The sequence below is a fragment of the Ictidomys tridecemlineatus genome, chromosome 6 (assembly GCF_052094955.1).
Source record: "Ictidomys tridecemlineatus isolate mIctTri1 chromosome 6, mIctTri1.hap1, whole genome shotgun sequence".
Classification (NCBI taxonomy): Eukaryota; Metazoa; Chordata; class Mammalia; order Rodentia; family Sciuridae; genus Ictidomys; species Ictidomys tridecemlineatus.
The window spans coordinates 8,937,170-8,963,743 of record NC_135482.1 but is presented as its reverse complement, the minus strand read 5'-3'; the positions used below and the strand labels follow the sequence as shown (position 1 = coordinate 8,963,743).

The following is a 26,574-nucleotide window of genomic DNA, read 5'->3' as shown; positions in this document are numbered from 1 at the left end:
ACTGTGCCTGGCACACAGTAAGTGCTCAATAAACGAGCTGTTGTTCCTATTGTCCTTTGGGCCCCTTTAGGGCCCTCTGTTTCCACCACAAGTAGAGCACTGTCTTGCACATACTGGTTACATGCTGGGCTCCCTCAGTCAACCACAGCTTTTTCTAGGGCACCACCCATGATTCTGGCCTTTCTTCCCCAAGGTCTGGCACAGTGCAGGGCACACAGTAAGTACTCAGAAAGTGCTTGCTGCCACAAGAGCCTCAGCCGAAGGTCCTAGAGCAGACCCCACACAGAGCTCCCCCAGCCCATCTGCCTCCCTGAACTCACACACCAAATCCCCAGTCTATCCGCTGCTACTTGGTTTCAAAACAAAGGGCTGAACCCTGCCTTGCCAAGGCTGTTTCTACTCCAGGGAATGCATGGAGAGCCATGAGCACAGCAGGGACTAGAAATAGCACTGAGCCCCTCGCAGGGAGAGGGCTGGGCAGGCCAGCCAGCAGCCAAACCTCCACAGAGAGTGGAGAGACAGAGAGTGGGAGAAAAGCCCTCCAGGCAGGAGCCCAGGCTCCCAGAACTCAGCAGACACAAAGTGAACTAGGACAACAAGGTCACTCATCTGGCCATATGTGGAAGCTCTTCTACCCCAGTGGGGACATTTAGAAAGGACTCCTTGTAAAATCCATCACCACCATTAGAGCAACTTATAACACATTCAAAACCCCCCAAACTGCAAAAAGCACCCCAGATTGCCTATGGTTCTTGGAGAGAATTTACAGTGCATTTACCTACTGACCATTGGGGTCACCTGGATTGGGGTCACTCTCTATTTCCATCTCTTTAGCAGATTGTGAGCCACCCTAGGGCAGGCCCTTAGAACCCATACATCTTCAGATCTCGGTGCTCATCTTCAGCATGGTATCTGGCACATACCAGATGTTCAATAAGTTAGAAGGCAACAAGATCTGGAAGCAAGGGAGGTCCTGGCTCAAGGATGACTCCATTCAGGCCTCAATGCATGATGGACAAGTGAGCCATGAATGCCTCTGGGCCTCAGTTTTCCTCATCCATAAATAGGGATAACAACAGTTCTTAACTCATACAACTGCTGTGAGAATTAACTGTGAAAGTCTACATGGGAAGCACAAAGGAATATCAGAGGGCTCAACTGTCCCTTTGTGCCACATTCCCCTCCCCCAGCACTAAACCCACCTCTGCACTCCTATTCCTTTGTTTTGTGTTTTTCACATTGTGATTACGTGTTTCCAAGTCTGATACATTCACCCACCTGAAAATTCCTTGATGTCCAGGGCCTCAAGTGGGCACAGGCTTGGTTTCGAGGGCTCTCCCCACAGTCCCAACTTTAACATGCACAACACTCTCAACAAGATACTTGGATGTGCAGAACCCAAGGGCCCACCAAGCATATTGACAAGGGACATGGAAAGGGACGTTACATGCATAACCTGTCAAGAAAGTCACACCTCTGAGACCTTCACCTCCTCTGCAGGTGCAGGTGAGCTTGTTTGCCAGGCTGACTCTGCAACACACCAGCCTCCAGGGCACAGATTGCTACTTCTTTCCTTACATAAAACACCCAGCAGTCAAATAAATAATACATGGCTTTCACCTCACACACAGGTATCAGGCATGCAAACACCTGCTTTGCCCAGGATGCCCTGGAAGGGAGGGAGGGGTGAAATGTCTGGCCTCAAACAACCCCTCCCCCAGAAGACATGGACTGGATATCTGCCCACTCCCAGCCTCACTCCCTTGCCATGGACTGGAGTCACCTGGCACTGATGCAAGTAGATCCAAGCAAGGGGCCCAAGGGAAGAAATGCACAACCCACAGGATGATACCCAAATCAGCCTCCAGGGTCCCTTTGCAGGCAGACAGACTTGGAGCTCCAGGTTCCCCTCCAAATACGCCGACCAGTGAATGGGGCTTGTGTACCATCCATGCACGCTGCCCTAAAGGCCTCCCCAGCCAAGTACCCTCCGCAGGGTCACCGCCACCGCACAGGGCTCAGATGCCTCCCCCATCACTCGGCAGTGCCAGGCGCCAGCACACCCACCCGAGCGCACACGATCCACTTGCAAAGGGCCTGCGTCCACCGCCCCTCTCGCCGGCCACCCCCACGGGCAGGTCCGATTACACTCCAGACGCGGCCCCCGCCACGCTGGCGGGGAGGGGGGGCAGGCACACCCACGAGCCGCCCGCGACCCGCGGCGCGGAGAGGGGGCACAGGGCGGGACCGGCGGGGCCACGGACGCTCCCTCCCTCCCCGGCCAGGCCAGCGGTCTCCGTCCCCATCCCTCCCCGGGACCAGAGGCCGACGCTCCCCGCGCCGGCCTCCCCGAACCGAGCAGCCCCCCGCCCCCGGGAGTCCGCGGCCGCCCCCTCCGGCGCGAGGCTGGCCGGGCGGGGTACCTCAGGAGCCCATGGCGGGGGCGTGTGCGGGCGACGCGCGGCGGTCGGGCTCTGCGCACGGGGCGGGCGGGCGGCGCCGCAGCCCGGAGTGTCGGCCGCCGCCGGCGCGTCCCGAGCCCAGCGGAGTGCCACCGCGGCGCGCCTGCGCACTGGGCGCGCGGCCGGGAGGGCGGGGCGGTGAGTGCGCGGCTGAGGTCACCCGCCCGGCCTTAAAGGAGCCTCGCCGCGAAGTCCAGCGCGGCGCGCCGCTCGCTCGGAGGGGGTGACCTGGTTCTCCTGCGGCTCGCACACCAAAATGGGTCCCCGCAACTCCGCCCATCACAGAGCTTCCTTGGGCGCCTGGACTTAGAACCACCCGCTACAAATTCTGTGGCGTCCTATCGCCGCTTCAATTCTCTTAACCCTAATTTCTTCCAATTGAGCCTGTTTTGAAGGTGAAACTGAATACAGTGTCTATTTGTTGCGTGAAAGATGCGTGTGGAATTGGGGCGTGAACGTATACCGAGTGCTGTGTGCAGGAACACGAAACGAATCGGCAAAGCACGGAAAGCGGATTTTTCTTCCCGTTCTACTTAGCTGCGCTTCGTTCCTGCCCCTCCTCGCTCTAGGTGGCCCGACCTGCCACACTCTGCAGGTATCATTCCAGCCGCCTGACCTATTTCTGTTTGCCAGGTCCACATCTTTAGCCAGTGAACTGAAAAGCATAAAATGGAATCAATTAAAAAAAAAAACAATTCAAAAAAATGCAATCAAGTTCTGGGTTGATGTGCAAGAGCCCCAAATTTATATTTTCCCCTCCACCTCCCCCAACTCTCTGCTGACACCTCTTGCTTGGAGGTCCAAGGTCATACATACCCCTTCTACACACATGCAAATCTGCTCCCTCCCAGCCTTCACCACCACCCCACTAGCTGTGGCCAACTCCATCCTTCTTTCTTTGGGTCAGAACTCCTTCCGTTTGGGTAGTGTAGGGTGGGGGCACTGAGGATTGAACCCAGAGGCCATCTACCACAAAGCCACACTCCCAGACCTTTTTATTTTGAGACAGTGTCTGAATACATTGCCAAGGCTGAGCTCAAACTTTCCATCCTCCTGCCTCAGTCTTCTGAGTCACTGGGATTACAGACATGTGCCACTGTGGCCCAGCACCTGGAATCATGCTTGAATCCCCTCTCCTGCCTCTATCCACATAGGCAGGCAGGAAATTCTGTTGGTTCTATCTGCAGAATATACCTAGGCTCTGACCTCCTCCACCCCACCCCCACTGCTGGTCTACCCAGGATTGTTGCAAGTCTCTCCAAACCCATCTTCCTCTTGCTCTCTGTCTGGTCTATGTCAGTGTGGGAATCAGAAGAATTATTCTGAAACCCGTAGAACACTCACCTGGCATGTGCATGGCCCTGATTTTAATCCACAGTACGGCTAAATAAATAAATAATAAGTAAATCCTGAGTCAAATTTAGCATTTTTCTCAAAATCCTCCACTGACTCCTCTTTTTTAGAGAGGGAGGGGAGTACTGCCCATTGAACCAGGGCTTCACATCTGCCAGGCAAATGTTCTACCACTGAGCTACACCCACAGCCCTTTTTCTTTTTTATTTTGAGACAGGGTCTCACTAAGTTGACCAGATGGCCTTGAACTCGCAAACCTCCTGCCTCAGCTTCCTGAGTTAACTGGCATTACAGGTATGTGCCATTATGCCCAGCTCTCATTTCATTCTAAATAAAAACTGGAGCCCTTACAAGTCCGAACAAAGGCTTGATCTGCCATTCTCCCTGCCCAGACATGCCTGACCTCATCTCAGACCCTTCAGGCTCTCCACATGACCCGCTGCTGTTCCTAGAACCAGTGGAACACAGTTGGCTTCAGGTCTTTCCCACTGGCTGTTTTCTCTGTTACTGTTCCCCAGGTACAGAATGATTCCCCCTCAGTGTCCAAGAGTTTGCTCCACTGTCCCCCACCTTGGTAAGTAGCCAAACCCCTCACATGCACACCCTGTCCCCCCTGCACTATGCTCTGTTTTCCTAGTAACATTCCATTTCTATCACATTAGTTTGCCTATTTTGCTCTCTGTCTTCTCCCAGTAGAACATAAATGCAAAGAAGACACAGATTTTTAATCCTTTTTATTTCCCTATGTAACCCCAGTACTTAGCACAGGAGTTAGCAGAGCAAACCTGGGTACACAGTGTATTCGTAGCATGAACAAATATCCCATGAAAGCAAAGTCCTTCTAGAAAAATTCCTTCCCAGCCCAGTTATGAAGTCCCTCCGGGCTCAGGACCAGGCTTATCAATTACATTGTAATCATTTGTTAATGACTTCGAACTTCTCCCTCCCTCCACAAGGACAAAGTCCTGGTGCCAGCCACCCCTATGTCTCACATGTTTATAACCAGACACAACCTGGTATCCACCGTCCTGAGCAGGGCTTTCAGGCCGAACCACACCCAGTCCCTGCTCAGCTCACCCACCGGTCTCAGTTTACAGAGGCCCAAGGCTGCTGGGGGCAGAGGCAGGTGGTGGGTATTTTTAGGCATGGGTCCTCAGAAAGGGGCTCAAAGACAGAAAGTCACCTGGCCTGGTGACACGGCAGGTCAACAGGTGGCCCTGGGAACTTTCCTTGGTTGCTCCTCTTTGGAGATACAAGCCTCTCCTGTCGGGGTCTTCGCTCAGGATTTCCAAAAAGAAGACAAGATTTGCCCCTCCCTCTCTCTATCTCCGCCCATCCGCCCCTTCTGTTGAGGCTCAGAGATCTCCCTATCTCTGTCCTATCTCCTCTCCAGGCCTGTGTCCACCACCCTGGTTTCGGCCACCTTAACTTCTGGACAGTTCTGGCGGTCTCCCAGCCCACTGGCTAATGAAGAAGAAAGCCTTCCCTCACCGCAGGCTCTAGCCCTCTCTACCCAGGAAACAGCTAGGACCAAGGCAGTCTACCTCCTGGTTCCTCTGTTTTTGTGCAGTACGGGAGCTTGAACCCAGGGCCTCCCACAGGCCAGGGGAGCGCTGAGCTACATCCCAGCACCTTTGTTTTGAGACAGGATCTTGCTAAGTGGCTGGGTCTGGCTTCAAACTTGTCATCCTCCTGCCTCAGCCTCCTGAATAGGTGGGATTACAGGTGTGTGCCACCATGCCCGACTCCCCATTCTGTTTTAATTAGTTTCTCCCTAACCAAAAAATAAATAAAATAAAATAAATTTAAAATAACCTGAAAATCACTTAAGAATTATGTAATAAATTGTGGCAGATCTCTACACACACTTAATCATTTCTATGGGGGAAACAATTAGGAATGATATTGGGTAAAAAAGGTAGTAATACATTTGTGTTAGAGCCTGGTCTGAACTCTGTAAAAAAAAAAATGCTTAGAAGAAAGTGTTAGGTTGGTGGCGATGACTTGGTGGTGACTTAGTGGCAACTTAGAACAAAGCAGCCCTCGCTGGAAAAGAACATCAATCAGATGCCCGTGGAAACGCCTGTCAATCAGCAGGACCCCCTGGCCAATCCTGGAGTTCAGCCAACTCCCCTGAACAACTTCAAGGGGGCAAGAGACCCTAGAGACACCTTTTCCTGTCCCAAGCCCTTCCTTTCCTGCTGTAAGCCCCATAAAAGTCCAGTCCGGTTGAGCTTCCACGTGGTTTCTCCTCAGACCCTTCCCCTGTCCCCTCTGTGGGTCTGATGAGTTCCGCCCGGGAGTGATATCTCAATAAAGCCTGTTCAGCGGCCCTTTTAAATCTGCCTCCTTTGGCCATTGCCTGCCCCGACTGATCTGACAGAAAGATCCCAAGAAAAGCTAACAAATGGTTTATCAATCAATGAGTTCTTTCTTTTCTTTTCGTATCTGGGATTGAACCCAGGGGTACTTAATCACTGAGTCACACCTCCAGCCCTTTTTAAGATTTTATTTAGAGACAGGGTCTCACTGAATTACTTAGGGCCTCACTAGTTGCTGAGGCTGGCTTTGAGCTTGCTATCCTCCTGCCTCAGCCTCCAGAGCCACTGAGATTACAGGCACACCCCACCACACCTGGCTTCAGTGGGTCCTCTTAAGTGGCAGTGTTACAAACAACAATTATCTCCTTTTTTTTTTTTTTTGGCTTCTTTGTACTTTGTACTTCTTTGTACTCTGTTTGCAATCATGTCATATTTTCAAACTAAGGAAAAAAAAGTTATTGAAAGAAATGATGTAACGTTCCTTCTCTATTTTCTTCTCACTTCCTGTCATAGTCCATCTGAATACATCTCTCTCCCCCCAGGACGCTCCAGGCTTGGAACTCTGAAGAATAGGGACTCAGGTGGGACTCCTCTGGGTCCTCCCAGGCCCAGCTCATGAAGGTGCACAGACAAAAAGCCTGCCCCTCTGCTGGGTGCCAGAGGCGGAGGGGAGTTTGGCTGCATTCAGAAGCTGCTCACAGGTGACAGTTCCGAGTGCTCAAGGCAGAAGTGAGGCCCAAGTCCAGCTGTCAGCTTTCCCTCCTTGCCAAGTCCAGAGCAGCCCGGAGGAAGAGCAGAGGCCTGGGAGAGGCAAGCTCCTGAGTGGCCTGTGGCCCAGACCACTCCCAACTCATTTACCTACAGCCACAGTGTCTCCCCCAAGGTCCCCAGGGTGCTGTAGGGCACCTAGCTGGGTGTCTGTCTGGTCTGTGGGTGGGTAGCCAGAGCACAGGCTCTGCCCCCTTCCTTCCCAGCTGTGTGATCTCAGGTGTGTGGCTTTGCCTCTCTGAGCCTCAGTTTCCCCATCAATAATTGGATCGTAAGAATGACTCATCTGGCAGGATTGTCCTGATAAGTATCTATGAAAACATTGACTGACCATCAAGCCACGGCCTACAGAAGCCTCAACTAACATCTGAATTAGACCTTTTTGGTGGCAATGAACTAAAATCAAAATTAAGCCAGGTGCAGTGTTGCACATCTATAATCCCAGCTCCTCGGGAGGCTGAGGCAGGAAATGACAAGTTTGAGGCCAGCCTCGGCCACTTGGTGAGATCCTGTCTTCAAAATAAAAAATTTAAAAAAAAAGGCTAAGGATGTAGCTTCGTGGTAAAGTGCCCCTGGGTTCAATCCCCAATATTAACAAAATAAAATTCAAACTAAGTTAAATAAAGTGAATTTATGGGTTCACTCAATTAGGAAGTTCAAGGTAGAGAAAGCGAGACTGAAGGCTCATACAGGGTGGCTGAGATGCCATTTCCCTCCCTGTTTCTTACTCCTCCCCCCCCCCCCGTGTGTGTGTGTGTGTGTGTGTGTGTGTGTGTGTGTGTGTGTGTCCTTTCACCTCAGTGATGGAGAGGGTCCCTCTCCCAGGAATTCCAAAGTTGCCCCAGGACCACCTCTGATTGGCCCAGCTTGGGTCACCGTCCTTTCTCTGAACTGGTCACTGTAGTGGAGGAGCACAGAGCATTAGTGGTGGGACCCGGATCACGGCCTGGTGCTTGGAGACAAAAGGTGGGGTCATCCCTTTCCAAGCTACAAGTACTCAGAGGGCTGAGTCCCTGAAGGGAGCCCAGGAGCCAAAGCAGAGATGGAGGGAATAAGGACAGAGCCATCAATGTGGAGTGGCTACCTGGAGGCCTACTGTAGTCCGGGCAGTGGCCAAACCACCTGTTCAAATTCCAGCCTGGCCCTGACAGGTCACGAGGCCCCGGGCCTCAGTGAGCCTCTGATTCCTCGCCTGCGAAATGGGTTTCATACCAGAACCACCCTCTGGGGGTTGGTGTGGGGGCTGAAGTAAATGAAATACCCCAGGGAATTCTCGTAGCTCAGGGCCTGGCACCTTTTAAGCTCTTCAGTAGGAGTTTCTGGGGCTGGGGCTGTATCTCAGTGGTAGAGCGCTTGCCTATCATGCACTAGGTACCGGGTTTGATCCCCTCACCGAAAACAGCAAAAAAGGAAAAAACAACTGTTGTTTGTGATGCCTACAATAATAAACAGAGTAAGAAAGCCTTTCTGAAATTCCTGTGTAGAAGTGAAAACATAAACAGGCTTCATGGACAAATCTTTTTTTTTTTTTTTGGACCAGGATTGAACCCAGGAGCGCTTAACCACTGAGCCACGTCCCAGCCCTTTTTGCTTTTCATTTAGAGACAGAGTCTAGTGAAGTTGCGGAAGAGCCTCACTCAGCTGCTGAGGTTGGCTTTGAACTTGCCATCCTCCAGCCTCAGCCTCCTGAGCCGCTGTGTTACAGGTGTGTGGCCACCACACCTGGCTCCTTGGATCAATTTTGAAGCGAACCTGCCCTAAACACCGACTCCAGCAACTCCACTCCAACAACCTCTTTTGGTTGAACACCAGCGTCCTGGGGCTGGAGCACCACCTGACATGCGCTTCCTCACTCTGACCTCCCTCCCTGTCCTTTTCTTAAATCCCTTCAAGTCCCTGATAAAGCTTCAGTTGTCCCAGGTATGTGGTCAAGAGGGAAAAAGAAAACATCACACCCTGGAAGACACATGGGCTGTGTCCCGTATGCAAAGGTGGATGCAGGTACGTTTACCTATGGGTGTGTGGTTAAAGGAGCAGGAAAATTCTAGAAGTCCATCGAGTCCTTTCTGTGTCCCCCAAGCCTGACGTTCAGGGACTGACAGTTGTGTCTTCAGCGTCTTCCTCACAACTGCTGTTTCCCGAGTGCTCACCCGAGGAAGGCCGAGCACAAAGCTCTTGGCGGACTCGGCAAGCAGCCGTGACTGACGAGGAAACTGAGGCGCGGGAAGGCAGCGCTCCTTGAATGCCACGGGAGCAGGCCTGGCACAGAGCAGGCCCCAAGCATGTTTGTTAACTGAACCCAGGACCCACTTCCACCCCTCCCTCGGAATCGGCCAGCAGACAGGACTGCCACGCTGCCCTCCCGGCAGGCAGGGTGGTGACGTGCAGGCTGTCATCAGCAGGCAGAACTAGGCCATTCCTGGGGGGCACCACCTGGGGCGTGGGAGTGAATCACAGATGTGGCCTGAGATGATTGACAGGAGGCTGTGGGACGAGCCTGAGCAGAGACCCAGGAGGGAAGAAACCTCTCTCTGACTCTTTGCGCGCGGACCTGGACCCGTACCTCCATCGCAGGTAGGTGGGTCCCCAACAAAGCAGGCCACAGAGGAGGATTTACGGCCAGTGTCCTTGGCGTCGCTGGAACAGGTTTTAGGTTCTTTACAGAATCCCTAGTTGCGGCCAAGTATCCAGGACCCCTGTCATCAGGCAAGGCAGGTACCCTGAGGGTCAGGGGCGTCCTGGGACATGGGGGTCTGGTCGTGGAGGATTTCATGGAGGATGGGGAGCTAGAGACCTGGGTGTCCCGGGGCCTAGGACTGCAGGGACGCGTTAGGCCTCCTGCCTGCCCTGGGTGAACCTGGATGCAGTGCTTCAAAGGGAGGGGTGGGGGTGCACCTTAATTGCAGGTGCTTTGAAGGTGCCGGGATGAAAAGCCTTAGGAGGTATAATTACCTGAGAAGATTCTCCAAGAGTCTAGGAGGAGCCAGGCTGCTGTCTGCCAGGCATCCATGATGGGGGGCTCAGGGAGGCCTCCTTAAAGAGGCAGTGCTCTTCCCTGCAGCCCAAGGCTGAGCCTTCTGCTCTGCTCACCCCAGCAGCTGCCTGGGCGCTTCCCATCCCATCAGCCCCAGAAGGCTAAGCCCTGGGGGTGCACTCCCTGAATCCCAATAGGTTACCAGAGGTGGCCTCACTTGGGACCGAGGAGGATGGTGGTGCCTCCAGGCTAGGGTGAAGGAGGCAGCCAGAGGGAGGAGAGGCGAAGGGGCAGGTGGCTGTAGTCCTGGGAAGGAGCTGGCCAGTGACGTGCGTGCGGGGCTTGTATTTTTGCAGAGAAGAGAAGTAACAGGGAAGGGTCCGCCCTCAGGGTTCTGCCTTTGACTCTCACCACACCTGCTACATCCATCTGTCCATCCGGAGAGCTGGGCTCGGGCCCCACTTCCTGTCTCCCTTGGGGTCAGGCCCCTCCTCCCCTCCTCTCCTGTTCTGACTCTTCTCTGCACAAAACCTACAGAGAACACAGAGCGGTGGTCCGTGTGGGCATGGAGTGGGGCAGGGGTACTGGGTGTAGAGGAGAAACTGGGAAGAAGCAGGAGGGGACTTGCTGGAGTATCCACAGCCACCTACATCTTCATCCAGTGGGTGATGACACAGCTGGACAGGAATGGGGTATAAGCGGACTGAGCTGAACGCAGGATGTGCACATTTTGTGTGTGTGTGTGGGGGTGTACAGGGGATTGAATTCAGGGACACTCAACCACTGAGCCACATCCCCAGCCCTAGTTTGTATTTTATTAGAGACAGGCTCTCACTGAGTTGCTTAGCTTCTCACTGTTGCTGAGGCTGGCTTTGAACTTTTTCGATCCTCCTGCCTCAGCCTCCTGAGCCGCTGGGATTACAGGAGTGCACCCCAGCCTCCTGTTTGTTAACTGTACCAGGACCCACTTCCACCCCTACCGGTGGGAATCGGCCAGCAAGAGGAAATGACTGCCACACAGCCCCTCCCAGCTAGGATGTGCACACTTTAGACATACACTATAATCGATTTTTTTTTAAGGACCTGGGGAATTGATCAGCTGAGATCTGTTTGCCAGCCTCACCCTTTTTAAGGCTGGGTTACCTTGAGCCTCCCCTGGGCCCCACCTTGCTCCCTGGATGGTCTAGCCCTCCCAGCTGAGCATTTGCCTCACTGGTGGCCTCTCCTAGGTTTGGGACTGAAAATGCACCCCTCCCCCATCCATGTCCTCATTTGCTTGCTTTTTCTGTCTTACCTACTGCTGAGCTACATCTCTAGTCCTTTTATTTTTTATTTTGAGATAGGGTCTCCCTAAATTGCCCAGACTGGCCTTGAACTTTTGATCCTCCTGTCTTAGCCTCCCTGGTCGCTGAGATTACAGGTGTGTGCCACTGTGCCAGATCCCATTCAGCTTTCTGTCCCTGATCCCAGGCCTCTGGGCAGGTAGCCCCAGAGCCTCCGAACCATCCCTCTCCCAGGCTGCTACTAGTTCGATCATCCTTGTCCTCTGGACACCTCCCGCTGTGGTGGTGACCATAGCCCCCTAACCCTTCTCCCTGCCCTTTTCTCCTTCCTTCAGTCTGCCTGCCCACTGTGGCCAGATTGACATTCCTAGGTTAGCATCCTGTGTCCTCTCTCCACCTTACAGGTGCTGCTGATGAGTCAGGTGGTGAAGTGGTGTGGGCTGTGGTGAACAGCAGCATCTCTAGAGCTGATTGTTCCCATTTTGCAGATGAGGAAAGCGGGGCTGAAGAAGGATGAGCACCTTGCAGGTAGGGCAACGGAGAGCTAGATTTATACCCACTTCTGCAGAATCTGGCCTTGCCTCCTCCAGTCTCAGCTGCTCCGAAGTGCCTCCCTCACCCCCTGGACTTGCAACTCCTTGCAAGGGAGTTGATCCAACTCCTGGGCCTTTGCACAATCTAGGAATGACTTTCTCCACCTCTCCAGCCCCCAGCAAACTCCCACTCACCTTTACTTCAAGGTCAAGTATCTGAAACACCTTCCTCTACACCAGGTACCTTATCTTCCTTTGTCTTTATGTTGACAACTGGACATGACACGGTGGATTCTGGATTTGGATGAGCCACTTGTAGCCTGACTCCTTCCCCTGACGAGGCTGTGGGCCTCTGGAAGCCAAGACTCACACTTCAGGTTTGAAATGTATAATTACTACACTCCTGAGTTACCGGAGCAGTGAAGGTCAAGAGCATGGGTGGTAGAGTCCAGTCTCTTCCATGCCTTTCTCTGTCATCTACAAAATGGGGATCACACTCCATTCACCTCACTGGATTGTCATGAGCAATGGGCTGGAAACGGCCTGGCCCAGGTGAGCCCTTGTGAATCTAGCCCTGTGCCCACCATGGTCTCCTGTACTCTGAGGACCCTTGAAAGCACACATCATCCGCTCGCTTGCAGAAAAGAAAACTGAGACCTGGTACCCAAGGTGTCCAGCTGGCCCTCTGGACTCCAACCCTGGGCTCCCCACCCCTGCCCCACCTCAGCCTAGCACCTCTCAAATAGCCCTGGCAGCCACACAAGCTCAGTCAGGTGCGTGTTAGCTGCATTCATGGAAGATGAGTCACGGGTGGCATGCTTGCCCTCTCTGGTCAGACCAAAATATCCCGGTGAATGTTTGGCGTTAAGTAATAAACTCTGACTGGGTGATGTCTGATGGTCACTCCTCTTGCCTCAGCTTCATGTCATTTCCTTAATGTCAACTGCTGTCCCCTCCCACACAGTGCACTCCCTGAAGAAGCAACACAGGAAGGGCAGACCGGAAACTAGCGAGAATGAAGGGGAAGAGCCCTCCTGGGGAATGATTCTGATTACGGCTTTGTATGGCGTGACTTTTGTATCTGTAAACATCCCACATCCAAAAAAATAAACCAAACTGGGGTGAGTGTGTGGGAATGCATTGACTCCTTATTAAAACTGATAAAATAACCAGAGAATATTTCAAGTTCTTTCTGAGCACTGTAATGTTTTTAAGGACAAGAAAAAAATCTTTTTAAATGCTTTCCTCCACAGGTTTATTTTTGGCAGCAATATTAAAATTGTTATTTTCAAATGTATTGTAGAATACAGCAAACAAGTAAACACATTAGTGTTATTACAATTTTCACTGTAAAAGAAATAAGATTAAGAGAAGAGATAAGCTCCTCAGATTTCTCCCTCAGGGCCACAGTTGGTAACTTTCCACTGTGTGGTCAGGCATCCAGCCCAGGAGGTCTCCAAGCAGGGAAGGGACGGGGGGGGGGGGGGGGGGGTTCTGTGGGGTTCCCCAGGGCCTCATTGGGCCAAGTGTGTGTGAGTGGAAGGCACATCCTAGGTCGACCAGTTGACCTGGCGCCCCATCTTTCCCCAGCCCAGGAAGGTCTTGCTCTCCACTGTAGTTCCAGGGCCCACTGGCATTTCTTGGCTTTGGGTGACACCCCCTGACAGACCTGATGTCTGTGAATAGGAATCCATGGGCTGGAACTGGGGCCCAGTGGGAGAGCACTCACCTGGTACCTGTGAGGCACTGGGTTCGATCCTTAGCACCACTTAAAAATAAATAAAGTAAAAGCATTGTGTCCATCTACAACTTGAAAAAACAAAAGAACCCACTTTTGCTTCCACCTTGTACAGGGGGGTATGAGTTCCAGGCTCATGAGCCAGGCTGAGGTCACCAGGTCTTCAAATTCCAGCACTGGAAGGAGTTTGGAACTATGCCCAAAGAATGCCTCCCAGAGCGCACCTCACAGGGCTGGCCTCTCAGCAACGATGGCTTTGCTATCTCTGGGTTCAAACAGTGCTTTTGGGTTAACGAAAAGTAAACCGCATTACACACCTGAAGCACACACCTGTAATCCCAGTGACTCAGGAGGCTGAGGCAGGAGGATCAAAGTTTAAAGCCAGCCTCAGCAACTTAGGGAGATCCTGTCTCAAATAAAACATAAAAAAGACTGGGAATGTAGTTTATTAGTACAGACTGCTGGGCTCAATCCCCAGTACCAAAAAAAAAAAAAAAGTAAACTGTGTCGGATGAACCCACTTTGATGGACATTCTTTTACAAGCTCCTGAGACAAAGGACCACCAGGTTCAAGGCTGCCCTTCAAGACTACACTGAGGAACCTGCCCAGGCCCACCTGGGGAACCACCCTGGAACCCAACTCTAGTACTATTTCTCACAGAGCTGTGTGACCAGTCATGCAGAGGACACTAGCTGTCCTCTGCTCCCTTGAGGACCCTTGTTTTGGGGCAAGGTGGCCAGGGTTCAAACCCTGCTCTGCCACCCGAGAGCTCAACCCTGGGCAGGCCGTGCTGCCCTGTACTGTCTTGGCATAAGGCAGGGCCGCTGAGAGGTCCTAGCTCCCAGAACTATGTGGACAAGGTGGTGAGGAGCTTCAGGGGACTGCTTTGCTGAGCATGGCCCTGGGCCTGGGCATCACTGGCGGAGGCAGGGCGCATGCTCACAGCCGGCCCCAGGACCCCTGGATCAAAGGCTGTGCTTTAAGAAGCCCCACGAAGTGAGGTCTTGTCCCCAGCCCCACACAGCAGGCCTCCCAGGCTGCTGGGGAGAAGATGACGCAGGGCAGACACGCAGACGGAAGGCTGCCGCACCACGTTATCCTCTTCTACTTTATTACTTCAAATTAACAACCACAATAAAGCTCAAAAAAGTCCGATATTTACACAGGAAAAAAGTACAAAATTCCCCCCAAAGTTCTTCAGTATTTTTTTCAATTTTTTAAATTACAAAGTAATAAAAACCTTTGCTCTTTAATTAAAAAAAAAAGGAAAAAGGGGAAACAGAGGTAAATAAATTAGGAAATACACACACGGAGAAAACAAACAAAAATAAAATAAAAAACAAAAACAGGTGTTAACTAGGAAGGATGGAAAATCCAACACTTAGCCCTGACCCCAGGCTCCTCCCCAGAAGGCAGGGCCCAGGGGAGGGGGACCCCAGGTGACTGTCAGGACCAGAGAAGTAGTTGATAACCCAGAGCAGGCGCTGGCTGGGAGTAGTGTCCACAGTCTCTGCCCCAGACCAGGCAGGAATGGAAGATGGGACCGCCACAGGCTGGCATTTGGGGACTGGTGGTGGCAAGGACCCGCTGTGCCCTGAGGGATGTGGAGGCCACTGTCCACCCCCACATCCCTTCACGGGGATAACAAACTCAGCCTGGCAGGTGGGGACGGGGCACCGCTGCTCTGGGACACAGGTCAAATACGCGCACACACACATACACACAAGGCAATAGTGGCCACCACCTCACTCAAGGCTTCATGGAGAGACAAAGGAAGGACCCAAATGCTCAGGGGGACGCTGGAAAGTCCAGCACAGAAAGTTGGCCACTGTCATCTCAGAGGGACAGGGGCTGTGCGCATCTCCTTGGTTCCAAGGCTCAGGGAGCCCGGTGGAACCCGCCTTCGACTGGCCGCCCGCTGCTGCTGTGGGCTCCGCGTCCCTGCTGGCTGCTGTCCCACACCGAGGGGCGCCTCCGGCAGGCGGATGGTGGTGGCAGGAACAGGTGGCTGAAGTGGGGCCTTGGCATCTGGCTGGTGTGAGCCGGTGTTGTTGGGGAGCATTTGGCAGCCTGAAGGCTGGGGACAGCGGGCAGTGCAAGGGGACACGGTCCTCAGTGCTAAGGGCATCCATCTTTTTGCCGTTGGCAAAATAAATCAAAGAAACAAGATCCATCGTCGGTTTTGTGCTGGGTTTTTTCTTTTTGTTCATTTGAGTGGTTTTTTTTCCATCTTTTTGTTTTGTGTTTTTTTGATTTTGTTTTTTTAAAGAAAATACAGTGAAGACACTAGAAGGGAAGAAAAAAGACGCATGAGGTGCCCCGCTGCCTCTGTTCCCCCACCTGCTGGACCCCTTCACCCTAATTTCTTGTCCCTGAGGCTACCCTTCTTAGGGCCCAGAGCTGGCGCAAGTCCAGCACACAGTAGGTACTCCATTTCCCTGGGAAGGGAGCAGACTCTGTCCTCTGTCCTGGACGTACTTCCCGGGACCTGTCTGCCCAGCTGTGCACAGACAGGCTCGTGGGCTAAGCTGGGCGTCTGAGGCAGGGAGCCCAGTCCCACGCCCCAGCTCCATCTGTGGGCCAGTTGCTGCTGAGCGAATCATGCTCAGGGTGTTCTGGTAGAGGTCACGTCCCTCAACTGGTGAACCTCTGCACACGGGCCACTCACTGTCCCCAGGGAGCTCAGCTCTCCACCCTCCCTGGAGGACCACCCTCACTAGGCCAGGCCTAGCCACCACCCGGCTTCCTGCCAGGCAGCAGCAGCAGTCCCACCTCGGTGCACACTGGCCAGCGGCCTCTCCTCTGCTCGCCTGTTCTAGTCCTTCCCATGAGCTAACCTGCTTCACAGCCCGGAGGCCGGGACAGGCCAAAGCCCTGTGGAAGGTCAGCATGAACCAAGGTTCCAGAAAGTGTCAAGGACGGGGGTGGAGGGCTGATTTCCCAGAAGAAGTCAATCCCCAGCCAGGAATGAGCCCTGAGCCCCGTTGGGAACCTGCAGGACTGGATGTTTAGCGCTCCCTCGAGGACCCTTGTTTTTCGGGGGCTACCAGGTGCCATCTGCCGTCCCCCCGCACCCCAGGGCCATGTGCTTCCGGGCCTGGCTGTGCTGGCTGGCTTGTGGCAGGTCCCACTCACCTAAGCAAACACTGGTCCAGCGATGGCTCTCCTCACTTCCCGAGGTGGTCAAATGGCACGCTTGTCTTCGCAGGGGGTGGGGTAAGAGCAGAGAGAGGTGGGTGAGCTTCAAGGCCAGGACCTAAGTCTCCCTGCTGTGCAGCTCAGCCCCACCCCTGGTAAGCCCCTGGAATCAAGGGAAGGGGTGATCCCAGAGACCCTAGGAGGTCCTCGTTTGTAGACAGAGTTGGGGGGGCAGGGCACAGAGGCACACAATGTGACTGCTTTAGGCCACACCCAAGTTGGTGGGCCAAGGAGGGGTTCACTCTCAGGGCCAAGTCCACTAAGGCTCCCACTCCCCTCCAGCTGGACACAGTCCCTCCCTCCGACCTCTCCTAGTCCAAATATGACCTTAAGAGAAGCTACCAGGGGCTGGGGCTACAGCTCAGTTGGTGGAGTGCTTGCCTTGCACGCACAAGCCCGTGGGTTCGATCCCCAGAACCGAAAAGAGAAGCCACCAGATAGAAGCTCACCTGTCCCTCTATCCCATGCTCTTGCCAAAGCTAGTGAGGACCACTGGGGGCTTCCTGATGGCAGGGGCTGTGACCATCTTGTCTTTGAGGCCCTGATGCCCACCAAGATGGGCACCCAGCAGCAAGGGTCAGACCCCAGAACTGCCACTGGCTGGGGCACATTGTTCTGAACCTCAGTCTCTGGCTTTGCTCAGTGAGGGGGGCTAATGAACCTCAGGGAAGTAAAGGGTCAAGTCCTAGCCCAGGCCAGGGGTTTGCTCTGGGGTTACCCAAGTCAAGGGGAGAAGAGAGCAGAGCCAGAGGCCTGACCTGCACGGGGATCTCTGGCTCTGCCGTGGCCGCTTGCTAACCTGTGAGGCTGAAATCCGGGAGACCTCCTGTCGCCCAGTGAGGTCTGAGGACGAGACGTTGGCGGGCGCGCCCCTGTGCAGCCGCATGCTCACCTTCCTCTCCCGGTCCACCCGTGAGATCGCTCTGGGAGAAGTATTGCCTGGAGGGCGAGGAGGGAGCAGCCCTCAGCTGGGGACAGAAGCAGGACCCCAGCCCTCTGGCCCATCCCGAAGCTCACAGCCCCAGGCCCCTACTAACCAGCTTGCTGGATGCGGGAGGCGGGGGTGGAGGCCACAGGCTCGGCAGCACTGCGGAGCCGGTTGGCAGTGGCCCCCGTGGGTGGGCCAGGGGGAAGGGCCCGGGTTGTGGACCCCCGCAGCTGCCCCATCCTCTCCTCGCGTTCGTGCTCTCTCCGCTCTCGGTCCACATCCTCGGGGTTCCGGGCTGCACCCTGCAGGGACGGGAGATGGCATGCTGGTCAGCCCCGAGACCTGGGTGCTCTGTGCCCAGCACCTTTGCAGGACAGAGGGGAAGCGAGTTGGGGGCATCTCACAAACCCTCTGGCCCAGCCTCCTTCCCAGAGTGGGAATCCTTGATCTCAGAGGCTTGGAAATGACCCTGGGTCACAGAGAGGAGAAACAGCCACGCAACACTCAGAGGAAGGACAGACAGCACCGAGAAGCAGGGGAGCTCAGGCTGCACTGGATCCCGGAGGAGTGGCTAACACTCCACAGTGACCAAAGGCAACCCTTGGTCTCCCAACCTGGCCCCCTCCATGTACCAAGAGCCGTTGGCCCCTCAGGGTTTCCAAACCATGCAGGGAAGGAGTTCAGAGGCCCACCTAGCAGAAGGCAGGGAACGTCAAGGGGACAGGAGTCGCAAGGCTCAGGGAAGGCAGGGCCAGGACTTGGCCAGGGGACCTGGTGCCCAGCCTTGAACTGCCTGCCGCAGGATGGGAGCTCAGGGGAGCAGGGAAGCAGCCGGGCTAGCTGCCCGGTGACAGACAAGGCTGGAGAAAGGTGCCCGGTGCCCCTTGGGGCCCTGCCCTCTAGCCACTGCTACCCCCACAGGAGGAAGTGAAAGGTCCAGAGAGGAAGTGGTGCGGGAGCAGGGCCTGGCCGTGTTACCTAGTTGGTCCCGGGGCCGTCCACAGGGAAGGGCAGGGGGCTGGCGTGAGGGGGGCCGCATCTGTGGAGGAGAGAGCTGCGGGCTGAGCAGTGGGCCTTACACTGGCTGGGGAATTAGCTGAGGGGCCCTGTGCCCTGGGGAAGTGGAGCAGACCTGCCTTTGGGCACCTCTGGGAGCAGCTGGGATCAGAATGATCTCGAGTCCTAGCAAGGAGCCAAGCTAGGCTAGTCCTAGCCCCACTGCTGGGCAGAGGTGCCCCGGGCCTTATCCTTGTCTGACCTGGCCACAAAGCCTCACGACCTGTCTGGGGTCACACAGCCAGAACAGAGCTGGGGACCTAGTCCTACCATGCACCTCAAGAGGACTATTCAAGGCCTGACCCAGCAAAACACCCCTCACTCCTCCCACTAAAAGCCCACCAGGCAGGCCTAGGCCCACCAGGGCCCCACCCACTCAGCCCCAGGCTGGCACTGGGCAGGAGCCACAGCCCAGCCTGAGAAACCAGAGCCGCAGCACGGCTCGACTCCTATGACAGGGATGGCCTCACTCCCGAGGGAACCAGGCTCCGGGAGGCTGAATGATGCGCTCGGGTGCCCGCCCAGCCCTGGAGCCAGCAGCTGAGGAGATGGAACCCACCTGCGGCAGCCCCACAGCTCAGGCCACCAGCAGTCCACGCGCAGGAGAAAGAACTACTTATGCCCTGGCTGCTATCCAACCCAAACAACCCTCAAGAAATGCGCACCAAGGAGCTTTTCTGGCCTTTATTTGCCCATAAGAAAACATAAAACTGTCAACATCCGAGCATCCGCCCCTGCTGCGTGGACGTCTGTCCTGGGCTGTGTGAAACTTCCTCCTGTCAGTGGCTTGTCCTGAGAACACGTGCTGACTGCATCCCAGGGTTCAGGAGTCCAGGAATTCCAATGCCCTCATGCCGAGGAACACAGATAGGCTCCTCCAGGGTCAAGGTCAAGATCATGGGAGAGTCACTGCCCATGGTGCCCAGCATGGAGTCCTGCCAGCTGGTATGGCTTCCTGCAAGGTATGTGGGGGTCTTGGTCTTGGGGGAAGGCTGTGGATGGTCCCCACTGCACATCATGTGGCTGCTCCTGCCTGGGGCTCACGCGGAGGTGATGGTGCAGACGTCGGTGATGGATGAGACTATCAGTGGCCCTGCCTAGCTTCGGACTCCAGAACCTGACTCAAAGGGGACCCCAGGAATGGAGTCAGATGCCAGCAAGGGGGAGGAGTGCCTGGCCCAGCTGGAGAAGACATCTTGTTGCTGGTCAGTCCCACAAGGGGAACTGTCAAGGAGCCATCTAGAACAGCGTTGTCCACAGAACTTCCCAGGACGACAGAGATGCTCACAACTGTCTCATTAGATGCAGCAGCCACTACCTCGTGGCTCCCAAGAGCTTGGAATGTGGCCGAGGAAATGCATTTTCCATTTTGATCAACTCTAATTAAACTCTCCATGTAGCCAGCAGTTACGGAAGTAGACGTCAGAGTCCAAGAGAATGCAAAGCCCTTTCTTAGAGCTGGGCTGAGCCAAAGAACTAAGTCCATCACAGAACCAGACTCGGGGACGACTTCCTATAGGGCAAGGGCCTGGTGTCCGAGGCCCTGAAACGCACTGCAGGAGGAAGGGGTGCCGGGTGCCCAGGCACTCAGTCATGCTCTAAGCTGGAAGGAACCCAATGCCCACCTCCCTCTCTGCCCTCACAGAGGAGGGCAATACAGCCTTCTCCTCAAAGCCCTGACCTGCGAGATGGCCATCTTCTGCCTGTTCTGCCTGAGACCCAAGGAGAAGAGAAACCCAGGACCAACATGCCAACCTCAGCATTCAGAAGGACCCGGCCTTGGCCCTTGGCATCTGGCGGAGCACCGAGGGACACGATGTAAAAGAAGCAAACCAGGACGAAGGCAGGAGGCATTTAATGAGTTCAGTTTCGACACAGAGGCCACCCACGGGGCCTGGGCCTGGTCTTGGTCCAGGGCCTAACAGGCCCCAGGCAGGGCCACAGTTTTCTTCGGGCTCGTCCTGGCCTCAGGCAGCTGGTTCATTCCTGAGGATCCCAAGTAGGGCCTTTTCCAATACTCTTCACCACAGGGCCACCTCAGGAATGGGTGCCCCCCATTCCTCATGCCTGGCCCTATCAGGCTCAGGCACATTGGTGATATCAGAACTGGGGCCCTGGAGTCCAGACCACAGGCCAGTAGTTTTGAGGGGGCATCTCCTCCACCTCCTCCACAGGCCTATCTGGGGGGCCTTGGGTGCCCAGGATCGCCGGGCACCTGGAAGGGACAGAGAGGGCACAGCTGAGTCCAGCCTTGGTGCTTGCTGGCCAAGTGGCAACTCTTGGAAGAGCCAGGCCTTGGAGGTCCTTACCAGTATGTGGATGGATACGGGGGCCCGGCATAGGGCCAGGGGCGGGGGCGGGGTGCTGCAATAGCTTCGCTGTCCCGGGGCTGAGCCTGGCTCGAAGAAGCCCCCTTTTCCAGAAGAGATGTGAAACAAGACACACGATTTCACGGACTCCAGAGCTCCAGGCACGGCCGGCGACCACTTCTCCCCACCCCACCCCCAGGACCCTTAAAAGAGGGAGACAGAACAACTGCCTAGCAAGACCCAGGGTCCCATGACCAGGAAGAGAGAAGCCACTCTGAATGGATCCAGGCTGGCTAGGGGGGCCTCGGTGAAGGCGGTCACCCAGGACGTGCAGAACAAGAGGAGCAAGATGGAGCAGGCCACAAGCAGGGCAGCGGGAGGGCCCAGCAGAGCCATCCACGCCCTGCCCTGGGCCCCCAGGACAGACTGGAGGCTGAGCCAGGTCCTCCCAAGCCTGCCCACGCCCTGCCCACTGTGGCAGCGCATGCTGTCCACACTAATGTGGCTGGATAGGGGTGGCTCTGGGACCCTGGCGAGGTCACTTGTGCTGTCCAGCTCATAACTCCCATCTGTAGGGAGCCCTGCTCCCCACCAGGCCATTCTGGCCTTATGAGGCAAGGCCTTCCCCATCCAGTCCCCCAAGCCCGCCTTGGCCTCCGGGTGACTCACGAATTTGAGCATGTTCCAGTCGAAGACGTAGTCGTAGGAAAAGCCCTGCCGGTGGAAGAGGTTGCGGAAGAGCTGGCGCAGGTAGGAGTAGTCGGGCTTGTCATCGAACCGCAGGGAGCGGCAGAAGTTGAGGTATGTGGAGAACTCGGCTGGGGGGTGACAGGGAACAGAGGAGGTCACTGTGAGGCCCATGATCCCAGGTCCCTGGCAGCCACCATTTCCCAAGCCACCCACTGTCCCTCTGAACAGTTTCAACCTAAGAGGGGGCAGGATGCAGAACAGAACCACAGGCCTCCCTACGCTACTAGTGCTCGGGCCCCGTGAGCACAGCCTCTTCTCGGAGCTGCTCCGGGGAATGTGGCCCACAGCTCTGCACCTGCTCCCGGCACTCCAGGCTCACAGAGACCCAGGCCCACAGCAGCCATAGCTCAAAGGGCGGCCAAGGGCCCTGTAGTGGACACACTCCCGACATGATCTAAGCAACAGCAGGCAAAAAGCCACTTCCTCCTCTAACAACTTGGGCCAGGAGAGGGCTCTAGGTGGCAAGGCACGAGTGTGGAAGGGGACACCCAGTCTGTGACACAGGCTGGGGCTCCAGGCCTCCCACATGCCGTGCAGCCACAGAGCCCCCGGGTAGTCCTCTTGCGCCCGTCCTCCCCACCTGGTACTCACAGGGGTACCCTTTGCAGAGGACCTCAATGGGCGTTGACATCTTCTTCTCGCTGATCCGCTCATACTTCTGGCGCTTGGTGGCTGCTTTGAGACCCTGCCAGGGCAGGGAGCCCAGGTTGAAGTACATGAGCACGTAGCCCAGACTCTCCAGGTCATCGCGACGGCTTTGCTCTGCAGAGTCAGAGGCAAGGTGAGGGGCAGGGTCCACACAGGCCCCGAGCTCCTCCTCAGGTCACATTCTTTACTGCATATCTGGCAGCAGACAGCCGTCTCCAGCGCCCGCTGGCTCACGTTCTGCAAGAGGACCCGAGGCAGCACCTTCCCGCCTCAGTCTGGGTCCAGCTTCTCAGCTCAGGGGTTATTTCATTCAGCAGCTCTGAGTGGGCACCCGCCCCTGCCCACCCCACAGAAGCAGCACAAGCTGTGGCACGAGGCGGGCTGAGGTCAAATCCAGTCCCAGCACTCACGAGGCCGTGTGCCCTGGAGCAGCCCATGTTAAACTGGCCGGAGCTTCCCAGAGGAACAGTTGGGGAGTATGGCCCCCCCACTCAGTGGGGTTGCCAGGAGGCCAAGGCAGGGTGTGAAGGGGTGGCCAGCACACACAACTCTACTTATGAAGGGAAGATGTGGACACTGGGTCCAGGCCTTAGGGCAGACTCGGGTAGAGATGCTCAGTGGGCCAACCAGAAAAAGTACCCAGGGGCCTCCGACTGAGGTGGGGGGAGCCAGGCAGCCGGTGGCCCGAGGCGCCCTTGTCCGGGAGCTCACTCACCGATGCCCAAGTGCGTGTTAATGGAGGCGTAGCGGGCCGTGCCAGTCAGGTTCTTGTTTTCCCGGTAGGGGATGTGCTGGTGGGTGCGGGCATCCCGGTACTTCTTGGCCAGGCCAAAATCAATGATGTACACCAAGTTGCCTTTCTTCCCCAGGCCCATGAGGAAGTTGTCGGGCTTGACGTCGCGGTGGATGAAGTTCTTGGAGTGGATGTACTCGATGCGGCTGATCTGGGGGGTTAGCCGGGGTGGGGGTGGGGGGTCAGTGGAGGGGCCGCTGCCACATGCCTCAGGCCAGGCCCCAGAAAAGCAAAGATGTCAAATGCACCCAGGGTCCCTGCCCTGGCCAGGGAGAAAGGTTTGTCCCCAACTATGAAGGATGGCTTCAAGGCACAGGCCAAGGAAGGCGGCTGGGAGACAGTGACATCTGATGTGGCGGCAGGGAGTGGGAGCCAGGAGGAAAGGTCAGGGCAAGACCCAGGAAGGAGGGTGCGGGGGAAGGACCATGGGCCACCACAGTGGCCTGCCGGCTGGCTCCAGTGCCACGGGACCCAGAGGCAAGCAACCTGGGGGAGGGGCAGGTGGGAGCACCGAGGAGGCCTAAACCCGGCAGAGGCGTGAGATGGCGCACCCAAGTCCTGACTCCACTTGGCTTCCAAAGGACGCCAGAGTCAGGGTGTGACTTTTTTTTGGGCGGGTGGGGGTACTGACAATTTAACCCAGGGATAGTTTACCACAGAGCCACACCCTTGGCCCTTTTTATTTTATTTTTTATTTTTGATGGTGCTGGGGATTGAACCCAGGGCCTTATGCATGCAAGATAAGCACTCTACCAGCTGAGCTATATCCCCACAGCCCTATTTTTTTTTTTTAATGTTGATGGACCTTTATTTTATCCATTTGTTTATATGCGGTTCTGAGGATCAAACCCAGTGCCTTGTACGTGCTGGCCAAGTGCTCTCCCCCTGAGCCACAACCCCAGTGCCCCCAGCCCTATTTTTTTATTTTGAGACAGAGTCTCACTAAGTTGCTTAGGGACTTGCTAGTTGCTGAGGATGGCCTTGAACTTGTGATCCTCCTGTCTCAAGCCCCCTGAGCTGCTGGGATTATAGGTGTGTGCCCCCATATCTGGCCCTTTAAGAATTTCCAAAAACTCAAATTAAGATCCACGCACAGAACAGGTCTTCTGGCATGTCATGGGCAGCTCTGGGCCTCCGGCATGACAAAATATCTCCAGGAGCTTTACTGAATTTCACCCTGTGAGAATCTCGCAATCCTCCTCTGCGCACCCACAGCCTAAAATTGGAGTGTGCTTGCGACAAGACAAGATCTGCATGGTCCCCACTAGGTTCAAAGTTCGATTCTTTCTTCCCAGAACTGGGGACTGAACTCAGGGGCTTACACATGCTAAACCACACGCTACACTGACTTTCACCCCCAGCCTTTTTCGATTTTTTGGAGACAGGGTCTTGCTTGCTAAGTTGCCCACATTGGTCTTGACTTGCAGTCCTCCTGCCTCTGCCTCCTGAGTAGCTGGCTGTGCATTTTATATTTTTAAAAAGCTCTCCTCTGTATGGAAAGGGCCTAAGGATCTACACCTTCTCTGGCCTAGGCCCTGTGTGGCTTCCCACTTAATCCTAGCACCCCAGGGAAGGGGAGACTGAGAGCAGGTGACGGGGGCTCAGAGGGGCTCAGCAAATCAGCTCGGGTTCCCACACTGGGACAGGACACAATCTGCGTGATCACCACAGGGCAGAACCGAGGGCCCTCCCCAGACCCTGACCTGGCAGCCTGGTGCCTGGAATCTGCATTTAAACAAATGTCCAGGACGCTGAGGCCAGCATTAAGGTTCCTGGCCCAGGAAACAGGTGTGTCTTGTCCCTGTCCCTGCCCCCTCCCCTACTTTCCTCTGGAGGCAGGATGCAGGGTTAGTATCCATGGCCACTAGCAAGATGGGGAAGTGGACGCTGCAGAGCAGCTGGGCAGGCCACCTTGACGGTGCGCAGCGGGACTCACCATCTGGTCCGCCAGGAGCAACACCGTCTTGAGGCTGAACTTGCGGGAGCAGAAGTTGAAGAGGTCCTCCAGGCTGGGCCCCAGTAGTTCCATGACCATCACGTTGTAGTCGCCCTCCGCCCCGCACCACTTGATGGACGGGATCCCCACTGGGGCGGGGCGACAGGGCTGTCAGGGCGGTCCCTCCCCACCCGCGCCACCGGCCCACAGCAGCCCTCGCCTCACCTCCTCCCTGCATCATCTTGTAGAACTTGCTCTCGATGTGCAGCTGCGGGTGCTTCGTCTTCACACACTCCAGCTTGATGGCCACCTCTTCACCAGAGGCGATGTTGGCACCTGCCCAGGGTGGGGGGCAAAGGCCCAGGTGACTCCCAGCCAGCCAGGTGGTTGCCACCCAGCATTTGAGGCTGCTGTGGCTCAGGGTGGGGCCAACTGGGCATCTGCCTCTCAGGGACAGAGAGGTGGCCAGGAGGCTTCCCGAGGGAGAGTGAGCAGTACCATGTGCCACGGGAGGAGGCAAGACGCCCCCAGCTGCTCAGAGAACCCCAGGTCAGGGCTGCGAGAGGGCCTGATGGGGGAGGGGACACACAAATGGTGCCCAGACCACAGAAGGGGTGGAACTTAACCCCAGAGACAGGCTGGCCAGTTGGGTGTGGCGGGCTGAGGTGTGTGTGGAGGGACCAGAAGCCCAGAGGGGTGGGCACTGTGCCCTCCTGACACCCTGAGCTGCAGAAGGTACTGACCAGCACCTGCCTGCCCACCAAAGCTGCCCCCCTCAAAGGCAGCCCACACATTCTGTCCCAGGACGTCCCCTCCTCTGTCATCGGAGTATCATTCCCCCTGCACAGATGAGAAGGCTGAGAGCCACTCAAGGTCATTCGGCTGGCAACTGGGGGACTGGGGAGCGAAACCTACGTGGGCGCGGTAGCCCCTGCCTGCATTCCCTTGGGAGGCTGAGGCAGGAGAGTCGCAAGTTCAAGACCAGCCTGGGCTTGGCAGGCTCTTGGTTTAGCAGACGGGCTCATTCAGCAAGACGCTGCCTCTACACTTAAGAAATAATAAATACACAAGGGGCTGGGGTGCAGCTCAGGGGCGCCACAGCCCTGGGGTCAACCCCCAGCTCTGCTGGCTTCGACGTCTAGGTGTAGACAGGGTCCTGCCTGCAACCCCTGTGTCCCCTTCTTACTGCAGCCTTGAGGGGTACGCGTGGCCTAAGAAACACCCTAAACACACCAAGGCCCGGCTCGCAGCCTGGGCCCGCCCCAGGGCTCGAGAAGCCACCAGAAAGACCAAATCCAGATAGAGCCTTGCGTCAGTGTCTCCAGCTGCAGTGGAGGCTGAGCTGCAGTGGAGGCTGAGCTGCAGTGGAGGCTGAGCTGCAGGGCTGGGGCCACCTGCAGGGCAGTGAGTTCCCCTCAGGGGCCAGCAGCGCCTCCAGCTCCAGACACAGAGCAGAGTCACACCGCACCCAACAGGAAGCCAGGGCTCAAACACAGAACATCCCACGGGGCAGGATCCCATGG

At 55.8% G+C, this 26,574-nt stretch overlaps 2 protein-coding genes and 2 long non-coding RNA genes across 11 annotated transcripts in view; 2 read left to right on the top strand and 2 right to left on the bottom strand.

Moving 5' to 3' along the window:
* Positions 1-2,577, bottom strand: part of Tmem184b (transmembrane protein 184B) — a 45,094-nt gene extending 42,517 nt beyond the window's left edge. The window contains exon 1 of one of the 2 annotated variants that reach the window (XM_078052736.1): positions 2,424-2,577. The gene's annotated coding sequence lies outside the window, so the exon portion shown is untranslated. The remainder of the gene's footprint in view (positions 1-2,423) is intronic. The other variant, XM_078052738.1, reaches the window with a different exon arrangement.
* Positions 2,578-2,592: 15 nt separating this feature from the next.
* Positions 2,593-7,529, top strand: LOC120887503 (uncharacterized). 2 transcript variants are annotated; one of them, XR_013440263.1, is made up of 5 exons: positions 2,593-3,057; positions 4,033-4,109; positions 4,334-4,389; positions 5,209-5,540; positions 6,679-7,529. It is a non-coding gene; the product is annotated as an uncharacterized LOC120887503 (long non-coding RNA). The 2 variants fall into 2 exon arrangements; XR_005730774.2 differs by lacking the exon at positions 6,679-7,529 and having other exon boundaries at positions 2,597-3,057; positions 5,209-5,629.
* Positions 7,530-8,432: 903 nt separating this feature from the next.
* LOC110597839 (uncharacterized) lies at positions 8,433-12,863 on the top strand. Its single transcript, XR_013440261.1, has 2 exons — positions 8,433-9,478; positions 11,566-12,863. It is a non-coding gene; the product is annotated as an uncharacterized LOC110597839 (long non-coding RNA).
* A 1,664-nt stretch (positions 12,864-14,527) lies between these two features.
* The window catches only part of Csnk1e (casein kinase 1 epsilon), a 33,405-nt gene continuing 21,358 nt past the window's right edge, over positions 14,528-26,574 (bottom strand). For 4 of the 6 annotated variants that reach the window (XM_078052733.1, XM_078052732.1, XM_040278030.2 and 1 more), the window contains exons 3-12: positions 25,277-25,387; positions 25,052-25,200; positions 23,038-23,266; positions 22,266-22,436; positions 21,594-21,742; positions 18,538-18,598; positions 17,669-17,861; positions 17,431-17,570; positions 16,569-16,633; positions 14,528-15,719 (exon numbers count right to left, since the gene is read on the bottom strand). In XM_078052733.1, coding sequence (XP_077908859.1) covers positions 16,617-16,633; positions 17,431-17,570; positions 17,669-17,861; positions 18,538-18,598; positions 21,594-21,742; positions 22,266-22,436; positions 23,038-23,266; positions 25,052-25,200; positions 25,277-25,387 — 1,220 coding nt within the window. In that variant the 3' untranslated portion in view covers positions 14,528-15,719; positions 16,569-16,616. Of the gene's footprint in view, positions 15,720-16,568; positions 16,634-17,430; positions 17,571-17,668; positions 17,862-18,537; positions 18,599-19,284; positions 20,831-20,924; positions 21,029-21,593; positions 21,743-22,265; positions 22,437-23,037; positions 23,267-25,051; positions 25,201-25,276; positions 25,388-26,574 lie in introns of those variants that run through there. The other 2 variants (XM_078052734.1, XM_078052735.1) reach the window with 2 other exon arrangements.